This window comes from Haliotis asinina, chromosome 9, assembly GCF_037392515.1.
Source record: "Haliotis asinina isolate JCU_RB_2024 chromosome 9, JCU_Hal_asi_v2, whole genome shotgun sequence".
Taxonomy (NCBI): Eukaryota; Metazoa; Mollusca; class Gastropoda; order Lepetellida; family Haliotidae; genus Haliotis; species Haliotis asinina.
In genome coordinates this window covers 27415109-27430686 of record NC_090288.1, presented here as the reverse complement: position 1 = coordinate 27430686, position 15578 = coordinate 27415109, and the positions used below count along the sequence as shown (strand labels likewise).

The window sequence follows — 15578 nt, the reverse complement described above, 5'->3', positions numbered from 1 at the left end:
TCCTGTTCATCACCAGAAGCAGAACAACAGTCATGACCTCAAGGCTTCTGCTCTTCACACAGGGGAGATAAACACTCCTGACCTCAAGATTTTCTTCTGCTCATTACAGTAAGAAGGTCAAACACTCCTGACCTCAAGATTTTCTTCTGCTCATTACAGTAAGAAGGTCAAACACTCCTGGCCTCAAGGTTTTCTTCTGCTCATTACAGTAAGAAGGTCAAACACTCCTGACCTCAAGTTTTTCTTCTGCTCATTACAGTAAGAAGGTCAAACACTCCTGGCATCAGGATTTTCTTCTGCCCATTTCAGTATGCAGCTCAAACACTACTTATCTCAAGGTTTTCTATTGCTCATTACTCAGAGCAGCTCAAACACTCACGGCCTCACGCTTTTCACCTGCTCATTTCCGGGTATTCCTAAAACTCCTAAACTCAACAGTTTCTCTGAGGAACACCTCAGTATCAAGTCACAACCAACACACTCTAAAGGGGTGAAAATTTATTAAATGCTACATGAATACACGTGTGACAATCATTAATAAGAATTTGTACATGGTGTGAGCAGATAAGCATAATAAGCATCATTTGAGAGAGATGGTATTATACAATCCTTAAAATCACTAGGTTTGATTAAGTACAACTCTTTTGACTGAAAATCATGTAGCTTGCTTAAGACACTGGTGGTAGGTTACAACACTCCATGCAATATTTATTCTGATACTTATATTGTGATGTATATGGCTTACTGCTGGATTACCTCTTCCCATTGCAGTTATTGCTGGTTTAACAAGACTAAGGTTGAGGTGATATCAGACTTGCAGTTTGCATAGTGTTGACAAACCGGTCCTTTATAGCAAGGATATTAAGGGTTTTGCTGTAATTGTATCTTTGATGGCAGAATGCTGTTTCTGATGTTCAGTACAGACAACAATGTGTAGCATCATGATAAGGAAAGGTAATTCACACGAAATCTTACCAAAATTAATGTGTGACCTCCTGCTAATTCAATAGCATCTTTATCATATCTGTAATTAACCTTGTAACTAAAGTGTAGAAATGGAAATGAAAAATCTTTTGCAATGGACTCAATACACATGAAGTATTCAGAAAAAAACAACCCGTTTTGATGCTGATTTAGCTTGAAAAAAAAGGATATGGTACAATTTCAAATAACAAACGGAATGTTAGAAGCTTTGTGATAAATAAGAGCACTCTTATCAATACTTGAAGCACAAGGTGGGTTCTAATGGCATTGCAAAAAGTGAATGTATCATGTGAAATGACAATTTTTTGATAGTTTCACTTTTTCTTTAAGTCTGCTCTCTTTAGAACTATGAAAGTGGTGTAAATACTTGCATAAATTGCATACATACAAACAGAATTACTCTCCTCAAGCTGTAAATGCATAAACTGCTGAACGTGAGAATTAGGGCAACAATACCATACAAAGTTAACAAGTAATTCCACTTGCCATGGTAACAATATTAGAAAAAACTTTCAGAGCAGTATTAAAAAAGAAGATAAACAACATTCTCTGCATGTGCACGCACTGACAGTGCTTCCAAAATCAAATCACATACTTCTGATTTTGAATAGTTTATACAAATAATGCCACAGGTAGATCAGGAATTTTAAAACTATCTTTTTAATGTTACCATGGCAAATGGTAAACAAACAAGAATCCTGAATACTGATCCAGTACTTGCCATGTGGCATTACTGATAATATATCCGATTACAATGAAAGAAATCTGGGTCGTGCTGACCAACATCACACATCTCTGAGCATTCTTATCTAACAACAAATGTAGCTGTAACAAAGTGGGTAATGTAAATTACAAACAAAAGTCTGTATTGGCTAAAGCAAGATTAAAAAGGAAAACTTGAATATGGCAGGGATTAATTCTCAATAACTGCTTTCAGTCCAGTTTGAAGTTCCATCACAATGGATCATATGTACAGTAGACATATAAGCTGGCACATCAACAACCCAATTGCAATGTTGTTTACAAGTAAAGCTGATAACGTCCCTGATTATCAGTCATGATAAGTCCTGTCTCATGTACATGGACAGACACTGACACTGGTCCATTAGTGACACTTCATCCCAAATCAGGTTATGTTACTTAATTAATAGTCCGGGTGACCAATGGACGAAGTGGTGTGACCAACAGAATACAGGACACATATTATCCATTATCTAAGTGAAGCAAAACACAGAATAAAGAGTTCCATAATCCTTAACCTGTAACCACTTACAGTAAAAAAACTGTCACCAATTCTCTGATATTGTAATTCAGTTTTCCCTCTCAAGATCTGCTTTAAATATAACTTTCACCTTTGCTTATAATTCAGTTTCCCTTCTAAAAATCTGCTAAAATTCTTTTTATCCTCAAAAGAAATTTCCAACTAGAGATATTCTCACTGATGTTCAACATTCAATGTATTGCTCAGGCTTTCTTTGGTATAATGGTGACAGGAATAGACGAGTGGTTGAGGACATACTGGCTCACACTGCCCAAGATAGCCCTCTGAAATGCTCCCAGACCTCTCGTTCCCATGACGATATGGGAAATTCCCTCTTCCTTGCATGTCTTGACTATCACCTCTCCAGGCTTGCCTCCAGTTGGTCTCACTGCCTTGCCACTTATCTGAAATTTAATAAATTAAAATTGATTATTGGAACATTCTATAAACAGCAAAGAAAATAGAAGATAACTGTTATAGTTTATGTTGAAATGTGGGTGTAATGATCAAGACCTGTATTTGAGGGTCCCTGGGATTCATACTCTTAATTTTGAGGGGTCCAGTACTTCATTTTGGGGGTCCCAGACACCTCAATATCATTACTATTACTATGTTGTAAATATTTCTGTAATTCAGCTACAGTCATAAATATTGTATTGTGTATCATGGTCATCACACTGTTACAGTAATTACACTGCAAATAACACTATAACTCCGTTAGTAGCAGACTCAGTGATAACTTATTGTTACTTTATCGAAATTTTTACAGAAAGTATTTGGACTTTTTCTGTGTCCCTTTGGACAAGATAATAAGTTTCATTATATCCGCTGTCAATTCTTATGCGTATAGGATACAGGAATTCATGTCCCATAAATCCCTGATCATCAACGCGCTCAGATTGTATCAGTGTCCAGTGTTTTTGAAAATAGTATGTCAACTGTTTTGTTTATTTTTAAATCTTGGACCCGTGACATCACAGCAACACAGGCCTACTATACAAACGGCGAACAAATCATCAAAACTGAACTCATATACACCAAAACATTAATTTTTGGATGCTATGACTGCTGCTTTGTACATGTGATGATGGTTCCCGGGTGCTGTTGTCATGATACATGAGTTTTGTTTCTATTTCAAATGATTAGTATTCAGTTACAGAGCATGTGTTTCGGTTTTAGAGGATATTGTTGCAGTTTGGGAAGTCTATTTTCCTATGTTGGTAATTTTTGTTTTGTTTTGGTGTATATAAGTTCATTTTGATGAGCTGTTCATCGTTTGTATGGTAATCCTGCAACAGGCAATCCCAAAGCAATACTCATATGAAAACTCAAGAGCTCTGCCCAATGAAGATGACAACACCAGCACTGTGTAGAGTCAACTTGACTGAGTTAGGATTTTCATTAGAGGCACAGTGAAGCAGAACCTTGTGTGTTTTCCCTACAGATGAGTTAAAAAATATCAATTGCTAGTTACAACATATCAATTGCTGGCTTGATTAGTTTCAAGACAGCATTAACAAAGCTTAGATTACAAAAAATGAGCATCAGTAGTATGAATTATGTTGTGATAAAAACCATTGCAATGTTTGGTGATTTCTTACACATCTGTGATTGTGTGAAAAATGATTGTTGCTCAATCCCATGAGTTTGTCAAGTGAGTTATAACTTACTGATTTCTGTCTCAATGCATTTGTGTAAGTGGCGGTCAGAGCTGAAATCTCTTCATCTCGTTTTTTCATTTCTTCACACAACTTGTCAACTTCTGATGAACCAACTAAAACAGAATGAATAAAACAACCCTTTACTTTCTGAATTACAAATTGTGACATGGTGATTTTGATTGTCAAAAACTGTCTTTGGCCTAACTGGGCATTCAGTAGGATGAGTAAGAAGTTATCCAGAAATGCATGTTTACTCTTGAAATTGGGCAAGACTTACAAGATATATTACCAGCTGCTGTAAACAATAGGTCCATTGAATGCATTTACCTCTCATCACTTAGTTGTCATCACTTAAGCTTGATAACAGTGTCATAATATACATGATATACATCAAAATATTGCTCTAAGCAAGTAACAGTATTTATACCAACTTCTAGAATGGAGCTCAAACAAGTAGTCTGACTGCTGGTGTACGTACCTGCAGGAATGCTGATATGATATTCAGCCACATGGATAACCACCACAGTGTCTCCAGGCTTGTACAGACTTTCTAAAGCATCTGAAACAGGCAGGTCACATCCAGTTTATGAAATAAACAAACTACTAAGCTTCCATTAAGACCAAGAAACTTTAGAAGATTCAGGTCCTTACCAAACTCTTCAAGCCCTCATTCTAAAAACTCCATATTTTCCATACAAATGCATTAGGATCCATATTTCTTTGAAACTCGGGGTCCAACACTAAATCTACATGACATGGACCTACTGCTAGGTGCTTATTTCAACACTGGTCATACCTGTTGCTGCTTGGGCAACAGAATACCATCGCTTTAGTCTATTAATAGTAGTCAACCAAAAATGCATAAAATCCATATTAGAGAAAATTGGTATCTGGTGTGGGGATGGGTATCGTCTCACATCACAGATATCAAATAAATATCCATTGTAAATAAATATCAGGAAAGTAACTTTGCAAAAAAATAAAAATAATCTTATTGTAAAATCAACACATTCCAGGTCTATGTGTTGTGATACCAGTTAATAATTAATGAGTTTTCCTGAGTCTATTTTTCTGATTATCGATTTTTTTTTGCCAGCTCTGCTATATTATGCAAAGTAAACAACTGTAGATAATGAATTGATTTTTATAAAAATGTAGCTTGGTGCTAAATCATGACTAGAAATGATTATTTACAATTTCAATTTCATATCCTATTTCACTAGATATTTATCGATACATATTCAAATAGGTCTGTTTATGTAGTATTCATGTAATTATCCTATTATTTCTTTAATTGGAACATTTAGTTGTGTAATTGTATACATATTACATACGACAATTTTATGTTTGACATTAATGTTAAAAATCTATATGTAGCTTTTAGATAATAATACTGCTTACAAGAACAAAATCTGTAAATAATTGCATTACACTATGTATGAATGAGTTTAGTTTTATGCTGCACTCAGCAATATTTCAGCTATATGACAGCAGTCTGTAAATAATTGAGTCTGGACCAGACAATTCAGTGATCAACAACATGAGCATTGATCTGCGCAATTGGGAACCGATGACATGTGTCAACCAAGTCAGCGAGTCTGACCACCCGATCCCATTAATCGCCTCTTACAACAAGCATAGTCGCCTTTTATGGCAAGCATTACAATATGTATGAACTTTATGAAGTCTGTCATGGTCTTTTTCCTGATTTCATCCTAACAGGATGTTTAATTTGGTTGAAAATATTCTCCCCATCCCACAAATTTTGATGAATGGTTCATGACTCAATGTTTATCATGATGTACCATTTGAGAAAAGTACATTCAAAACTATCTAAATTCTAAATAAAACACAAGAGGAACTTAAACAAAAATTTATTTCCACTTAAATATAGAACCATAAATGAAGTTGCATATATTCTTATCAAAATATCATGACTTGACAGAAATGCCATACAAAAACAAAGCCGTTCAATTGCCACTGCACCCCAGGATGCCTTTTATAATATACAATAAACAAACATCCCAAATACTTAAACTATCAGTGTTATGTGTGAATCACAGTGATTCATTATTATTTCATTACGTTTTGCTGGTTCATTCAAGCACACATCCTTACATGCTTTCATTTTTGGAGATGAATGATACAGGCAATGTTACACACCCACTACGCTTGCCTACGTGTTGACATTGATGAAGGTCACTTTGGTGAGTGAGTGTATCAAATGAATTATGGATATGACAAGCGACACATTAACTATATGCTTGTGTTCTGTCACAGCATACCATCCTGAGGCACTTCACAGCGAACACTCACCCCAGAGTGTCAACAGCACAGAATGTTAAGTGTGGGTATTAATACTTGTGTAAGAGACAAGCTGGCACTTCAGGTCTGTTACAAAGCTGCTTAGTAAAACTGTCTGCATGGGTAGCTTGTGGCTTACAATTTCCACAGTTTAGCTCTTCTTGGACCAACAATTTCTACAATTATGGCAGAGAAGTTCTATTACTTATTTTGGGGTAAGACTACAGAATACCGGATACCTTACGCCATCTTTCAAAGCATGCGAGTGAACCCTAAGGTTTAGGGTTAGTGTTAGGTTATGGGTTTGGGTTAGGGAGACATGACACTTAATACCTATTTTTGCATATTTTCCTCATTATGCTTTAATAAAATGTTGTCTTAAGTATAAATCTAGATTTTCATTTTCAAAATTAAACAACTTCTGAATTCTCAGAATAATTTTCTGCAGTCATTTTAGTAAACTGGTTTAGAAAATATGTATAATAAAGAAGAATGTTGATAAAAAACTATTACTTTTAATATGCAGATAATTACTGAGGCGAGTCAAATTTTATTATCTGTTTCTGACACCATATCTGAACAATATTGATTATGTTAATTCCTGAGGCATTTAACTTGTGATTACTGCTTTTCTAGAAGTTAGAGGTTGAAGGCATTTAGAAATACATCAACCAGAGGACTGACTGATTGCGAAGAATGGCCTTGTAAACAGAAACAGTATGTGATGTCAATTACTATTCTGCCTGTGTCACGTGAAGCATCATAACCTCTTTACCTTTCAATACCTATGTGCTTATTAAATTCTGCCATCAAAGAACCTGTTGTCATCTCTCTCACACATTGCAAGCTGTCACGGAATATCATATGTGTAGTTTCCTGGAATATTATATATGTGCTATTATATTTTACATGAAAAGATTGGGGACTTGTCAGTGTTACTATGACATTAGTCAATACAGAACCAGATAAAACCTGATTCTTACACAGTGGCAAAAATACACACACTGCTTGCCTTATGGAGTGGTAAACAACCTTAATTAGGACTAAACACTTGGTACATGGGCACCTAGAGTTGTTTATGCCATTATTCCTGTATATATTACACCTTGGAACACACTTGTATGAAAACTACTGTACTACCTTACACCCACTTCATACCGATAACGACCACCCGGTCCATCTAGTTGCCTTTGACGACCAACCTATTTTGCTGGAACTTTACCGAGCTGGGAATTCTCACGGAACACTAAGTCCAACTGTGTACGAATTCCAGATCTATTTTTAACTATGGTGATCTGCCGTTAACAAAATCCTTGGTTGTCATATGTCAAGCTTCTTTCATATCAGCACATCAGAACGACGCAACAAACTAGCTAACAGTCTACATCAGTAAACAGGTAGATTTTGTAAGGCAAAGATGTCCGTAAGTATTTAACCACCAGATTGTCACTGTGCAGTAAAGACATCGATGGCTGAACCGCAAGCAATAATTCAATGTGACCTCGTCCTCCAAACATTGAACAAACAGGCATGGCTACTATATAGAAACAGTAAAATGCACTGGACATTATTTCATTTGTAAAACTGTTTAAAACTCCACATTTTTCGACACATGCATTCGCATACGACTGGTACTGTATGCATGTGGGGAAGGTCGTGGGCCCTTCGATCGACGGACCAAAACGACAAGGTAACACCTTTCTCTGGAATCACGAGAAATATACTTACATTCAAAGGCTGCATTGGAGATGTCGCTACCGTCGACGGCAACACCTAAAACTTTAGACATTTTCAGATGTGGAAATGGCTGAAAATAACTCTCAAAAAGATCACCAAGTCAGTCGTTTCGTCTGACGCTATGTGCTATGGCCAACCCAGTAAATCGACCTTTCCATGTAAATCAGGTGGGTCAAGGTCGTTGTGGTGGACATTTTTCTGCAATGTCGCTTTTGGTCGTCGCTATTTCACTCTCGTTCAGAGACCGCTGTGGCGGACTACATTTATCGCGTGGTACACCTTCTCATATCGCGCGTATTATTCCATATAACTGTTATTTTGTGTGCGCGGCGCAAAATACATTTGCGCAGCTCGCGCTCCGTCTTATCGGACCCCGATTAATGTATTTAATGCTAAAAATATTAGAATTGTAATATCAGCAATAAAAGGCTATGAAATGTTTCATTTTATTCATTCCATTTTCTTTATCCTAGTACGTGTTTCACACTGCATTATATACTGCACAAAAACAAGTTTACAGTCTATGAAAATTTTGAAATCTTGAACAATGATCGAAGTATTCAGTCACACACTAAATAAAAAATCATAGATATCAATCATAAAATACCAATATCCCAAACTTCCATTGTCCAGTAGAGAATACTTTGGCATTTGTTTAATGTCTCTGTACACTAACCTTATTGCTCAAATGTTCTCATAAATGTCTCCATAAAAATGTATATCAACATCTTATGAACACAGAAAAAATACAGTGAGACTGGGTTCCACGTTTATGTGCGTCTGCAGCCGCTATCTCTAACACAGGGGTGCATCCACACACGCTCCGACCACGGCAGCTACAATTACATATCACCACTCTCGATCAGCGACCATACTTTCGTTCAGAAACCACCGTATTCATCGATTTTTTACTCCAACATAGAGCCCAGATAGAAAGGTATTGTCTGCACATAAAATGTACATCAACATCTTAGGAAAACAGAAAAAAATACAATGAGACTTAGTTCCACGTTTAAGTGCTTTTACAGCCGCTGTTTCCAACACAGGGGTGCATAGACACATGCTCCGACCACGGCAGCTACAATTACATATCACCACTCTCGATCAGCGACCATACTCTCGTTCAGGAACCACCGTATTCATCGATTTTTTACACTAACTTAGAGCCCAGATAGGAAGGTAGTGTCTGCACATAAAATGTACATCAACATCTTAGGAAACCAGAAAAAATACAATGAGACTGAGTTCCAAGCTTATGTGTTGTTACAGCCGCTGTTTCCATCACGGGGTGCATAGACACACGCTCCGACCACGGCAGCTACAATTACATATCACCACTCTCGATCAGCGACCATACTCTCGTTCAGGAACCACCGTATTCATCGATTTTTTACACTAACTTAGAGCCCAGATAGAAAGGTAGTGTCTGCACATAAAATGTACATCAACACCTTAGGAAACCAGAAAAAAATACAATGAGGCTGAGTTCCACGTTTATGTGTTGTTACAGCCGCTGTTTTCATCACGGGGGTGCATAGACACACGCTCCGACCACGGCAGCTACAATTACATATCACCACTCTCGATCAGCGACCATACTCTCGTTCAGGAACCACCGTATTCATCGATTTTTTACACTAACTTAGAGCCCAGATAGGAAGGTAGTGTCTGCACATAAAATGTACATCAACACCTTAGGAAACCAGAAAAAAATACAATGAGACTGAGTTCCACGTTTATGTGTTGTTACAGCCGCTGTTTCCATCACGGGGGTGCATAGACACATGCTCCGACCACGGCAGCTACAATTACATATCACCACTCTCGTTCAGCGACCATACTCTCGTTCAGGAACCACCGTATTCATCGATTTTTTACACTAACTTAGAGCCCAGATAGAAAGGTAGTGTCTGCACATAAAATGTACATCAACATCTTAGGAAACCAGAAAAAAATACAATGAGACTGAGTTCCACGTTTATGTGTTGTTACAGCCGCTGTTTCCATCACGGGGATGCATAGACACATGCTCCGACCACGGCAGCTACAATTACATATCACCACTCTCGTTCAGCGACCATACTCTCGTTCAGGAACCACCGTATTCATCGATTTTTTACATTAACTTAGAGCCCAGATAGAAAGGTAGTGTCTGCACATAAAATGTACATCAACATCTTAGGAAACCAGAAAAAAATACAATGAGACTGAGTTCCAAGCTTATGTGTTGTTACAGCCGTTGTTTCCATCACGGGGTGCATAGGCACACGCTCCGACCACGGCAGCTACAATTACATATCACCACTCTCGATCAGCGACCATACTCTCGTTCAGGAACCATCGTATTCATCGATTTTTTACATTAACATAGAGCCCAGATAGAAAGGTAGTGTCTGCACATAAAATGTACATCAACATCTTAAGAAACCAGAAAAAAATACAATGAGACTGAGTTCCACGTTTATGTGTTGTTACAGCCGCTGTTTCCATCACGGGGGTGCATAGACACATGCTCCGACCACGGCAGCTACAATTACATATCACCACTCTCGTTCAGCGACCATACTCTCGTTCAGGAACCACCGTATTCATCGATTTTTTACATTAACTTAGAGCCCAGATAGAAAGGTAGTGTCTGCACATAAAATGTACATCAACATCTTAGGAAAACAGAAAAAATACAATGAGACTGAGTTCCACGTTTAAGTGCTTTTACAGCCGCTGTTTCCATCACGTAGGTGCATAGGCACACGCTCCGACCACGGCAGCTACAATTACATATCACCACTCTCGTTCAGCGACCATACTCTCGTTCAGGAACCACCGTATTCATCGATTTTTTACATTAACTTAGAGCCCAGATAGAAAGGTAGTGTCTGCACATAAAATGTACATCAACATCTTAGGAAACCAGAAAAAAATACAATGAGACTGAGTTCCACGTTTATGTGTTGTTACAGCCGCTGTTTTCATCACGGGGGTGCATAGACACACGCTCCGACCACGGCAGCTACAATTACATATCACCACTCTCGATCAGCGACCATACTCTCGTTCAGGAACCACCGTATTCATCGATTTTTTACACTAACTTAGAGCCCAGATAGGAAGGTAGTGTCTGCACATAAAATGTACATCAACACCTTAGGAAACCAGAAAAAAATACAATGAGACTGAGTTCCACGTTTATGTGTTGTTACAGCCGCTGTTTCCATCACGGGGGTGCATAGACACATGCTCCGACCACGGCAGCTACAATTACATATCACCACTCTCGTTCAGCGACCATACTCTCGTTCAGGAACCACCGTATTCATCGATTTTTTACACTAACTTAGAGCCCAGATAGAAAGGTAGTGTCTGCACATAAAATGTACATCAACATCTTAGGAAACCAGAAAAAAATACAATGAGACTGAGTTCCACGTTTATGTGTTGTTACAGCCGCTGTTTCCATCACGGGGATGCATAGACACATGCTCCGACCACGGCAGCTACAATTACATATCACCACTCTCGTTCAGCGACCATACTCTCGTTCAGGAACCACCGTATTCATCGATTTTTTACATTAACTTAGAGCCCAGATAGAAAGGTAGTGTCTGCACATAAAATGTACATCAACATCTTAGGAAACCAGAAAAAAATACAATGAGACTGAGTTCCAAGCTTATGTGTTGTTACAGCCGTTGTTTCCATCACGGGGTGCATAGGCACACGCTCCGACCACGGCAGCTACAATTACATATCACCACTCTCGATCAGCGACCATACTCTCGTTCAGGAACCATCGTATTCATCGATTTTTTACATTAACATAGAGCCCAGATAGAAAGGTAGTGTCTGCACATAAAATGTACATCAACATCTTAGGAAACCAGAAAAAAATACAATGAGACTGAGTTCCACGTTTATGTGTTGTTACAGCCGCTGTTTCCATCACGGGGGTGCATAGACACATGCTCCGACCACGGCAGCTACAATTACATATCACCACTCTCGTTCAGCGACCATACTCTCGTTCAGGAACCACCGTATTCATCGATTTTTTACATTAACTTAGAGCCCAGATAGAAAGGTAGTGTCTGCACATAAAATGTACATCAACATCTTAGGAAAACAGAAAAAATACAATGAGACTGAGTTCCACGTTTAAGTGCTTTTACAGCCGCTGTTTCCATCACGTAGGTGCATAGGCACACGCTCCGACCACGGCAGCTACAATTACATATCACCACTCTCGTTCAGCGACCATACTCTCGTTCAGGAACCACCGTATTCATCGATTTTTTACATTAACTTAGAGCCCAGATAGAAAGGTAGTGTCTGCACATAAAATGTACATCAACATCTTAGGAAACCAGAAAAAAATACAATGAGACTGAGTTCCACGTTTAAGTGTTGTTACAGCCGCTGTTTCCATCACGAGGTGCATAGACACACGCTCCGACCACGGCAGCTACAATTACATATCACCACTCTCGTTCAGCGACCAAACTCTCGTTCAGGAACCACCGTATTCATCGATTTTTTACATTAACTTAGAGCCCAGATAGAAAGGTAGTGTCTGCACATAAAATGTACATCAACATCTTAGGAAAACAGAAAAAAATACAATGAGACTGAGTTCCACGTTTAAGTGCTTTTACAGCCGCTGTTTCCAGCACGGGGGTGCATAGACACGTGCTCCGACCACGGCAGCTACAATTACATATCACCACTCTCGTTCAGCGACCATACTCCCGTTCAGGAACCACCGTATTCATCGATTTTTTACATTAACTTAGAGCCCAGATAGAAAGGTAGTGTCTGCACATAAAATGTACATCAACACCTTAGGAAACCAGAAAAAAATACAATGAGACTGAGTTCCACGTTTATGTGTTGTTACAGCCGCTGTTTCCATCACGGGGGTGCATAGACACATGCTCCGACCACGGCAGCTACAATTACATATCACCACTCTCGTTCAGCGACCATACTCTCGTTCAGGAACCACCGTATTCATCGATTTTTTACACTAACTTAGAGCCCAGATAGAAAGGTAGTGTCTGCACATAAAATGTACATCAACATCTTAGGAAACCAGAAAAAAATACAATGAGACTGAGTTCCACGTTTAAGTGCTTTTACAGCCGCTGTTTCCATCACGTAGGTGCATAGACACGTGCTCCGACCACGGCAGCTACAATTACATATCACCACTCTCGTTCAGCGACCATACTCTCGTTCAGGAACAACCGTATTCATCGATTTTTTACATTAACTTAGAGCCCAGATAGAAAGGTAGTGTCTGCACATAAAATGTACATCAACATCTTAAGAAACCAGAAAAAAATACAATGAGACTGAGTTCCACGTTTATGTGTTGTTACAGCCGCTGTTTCCATCACGGGGGTGCATAGACACATGCTCCGACCACGGCAGCTACAATTACATATCACCACTCTCGTTCAGCGACCATACTCTCGTTCAGGAACCACCGTATTCATCGATTTTTTACATTAACTTAGAGCCCAGATAGAAAGGTAGTGTCTGCACATAAAATGTACATCAACATCTTAGGAAAACAGAAAAAATACAATGAGACTGAGTTCCACGTTTAAGTGCTTTTACAGCCGCTGTTTCCATCACGTAGGTGCATAGGCACACGCTCCGACCACGGCAGCTACAATTACATATCACCACTCTCGTTCAGCGACCATACTCTCGTTCAGGAACCACCGTATTCATCGATTTTTTACATTAACTTAGAGCCCAGATAGAAAGGTAGTGTCTGCACATAAAATGTACATCAACATCTTAGGAAACCAGAAAAAAATACAATGAGACTGAGTTCCACGTTTAAGTGTTGTTACAGCCGCTGTTTCCATCACGAGGTGCATAGACACACGCTCCGACCACGGCAGCTACAATTACATATCACCACTCTCGTTCAGCGACCAAACTCTCGTTCAGGAACCACCGTATTCATCGATTTTTTACATTAACTTAGAGCCCAGATAGAAAGGTAGTGTCTGCACATAAAATGTACATCAACATCTTAGGAAAACAGAAAAAAATACAATGAGACTGAGTTCCACGTTCAAGTGCTTTTACAGCCGCTGTTTCCAGCACGGGGGTGCATAGACACACGCTCCGACCACGGCAGCTACAATTACATATCACCACTCTCGTTCAGCGACCATACTCCCGTTCAGGAACCACCGTATTCATCGATTTTTTACATTAACTTAGAGCCCAGATAGAAAGGTAGTGTCTGCACATAAAATGTACATCAACACCTTAGGAAACCAGAAAAAAATACAATGAGACTGAGTTCCACGTTTATGTGTTGTTACAGCCGCTGTTTCCATCACGGGGGTGCATAGACACATGCTCCGACCACGGCAGCTACAATTACATATCACCACTCTCGTTCAGCGACCATACTCTCGTTCAGGAACCACCGTATTCATCGATTTTTTACACTAACTTAGAGCCCAGATAGAAAGGTAGTGTCTGCACATAAAATGTACATCAACATCTTAGGAAACCAGAAAAAAATACAATGAGACTGAGTTCCAAGCTTATGTGTTGTTACAGCCGTTGTTTCCATCACGGGGTGCATAGGCACACGCTCCGACCACGGCAGCTACAATTACATATCACCACTCTCGATCAGCGACCATACTCTCGTTCAGGAACCATCGTATTCATCGATTTTTTACATTAACTTAGAGCCCAGATAGAAAGGTAGTGTCTGCACATAAAATGTACATCAACACCTTAGGAAACCAGAAAAAAATACAATGAGACTGAGTTCCACGTTTATGTGTTGTTACAGCCGCTGTTTCCATCACGGGGGTGCATAGACACATGCTCCGACCACGGCAGCTACAATTACATATCACCACTCTCGTTCAGCGACCATACTCTCGTTCAGGAACCACCGTATTCATCGATTTTTTACATTAACTTAGAGCCCAGATAGAAAGGTAGTGTCTGCACATAAAATGTACATCAACATCTTAGGAAACCAGAAAAAAATACAATGAGACTGAGTTCCAAGCTTATGTGTTGTTACAGCCGTTGTTTCCATCACGGGGTGCATAGGCACACGCTCCGACCACGGCAGCTACAATTACATATCACCACTCTCGATCAGCGACCATACTCTCGTTCAGGAACCATCGTATTCATCGATTTTTTACATTAACTTAGAGCCCAGATAGAAAGGTAGTGTCTGCACATAAAATGTACATCAACACCTTAGGAAACCAGAAAAAAATACAATGAGACTGAGTTCCACGTTTAAGTGCTTTTACAGCCGCTGTTTCCATCACGGGGGTGCATAGACACGTGCTCCGACCACGGCAGCTACAAGTACATATCACCACTCTCGTTCAGCGACCATACTCTCGTTCAGGAACCACCGTATTCATCGATTTTTTACACTAACTTAGAGCCCAGATAGAAAGGTAGTGTCTGCACATAAAATGTACATCAACATCTTAGGAAAACAGAAAAAAATACAATGAGACTGAGTTCCACGTTTAAGTGCTTTTACAGCCGCTGTTTCCAGCACGGGGGTGCATAGACACATGCTCCGACCACGGCAGCTACAATTACATATCACCACTCTCGATCAG

At 39.3% G+C, this 15578-nt stretch overlaps 1 protein-coding gene across 1 annotated transcript; it reads right to left on the bottom strand.

Moving 5' to 3' along the window:
- Window positions 1-483: 483 nt before the first annotated feature.
- LOC137295602 (universal stress protein YxiE-like) lies at window positions 484-8206 on the bottom strand. The gene is made up of 4 exons (XM_067827034.1): window positions 7939-8206; window positions 4385-4465; window positions 3916-4019; window positions 484-2649 (listed from the first exon to the last, which is right to left on the bottom strand). Exons 1-4 carry the CDS (start codon window positions 7997-7999, stop codon window positions 2449-2451), a joined length of 447 nt encoding a protein of 148 aa, XP_067683135.1. The 5' UTR covers window positions 8000-8206; the 3' UTR covers window positions 484-2448.
- Window positions 8207-15578: the final 7372 nt, after the last annotated feature.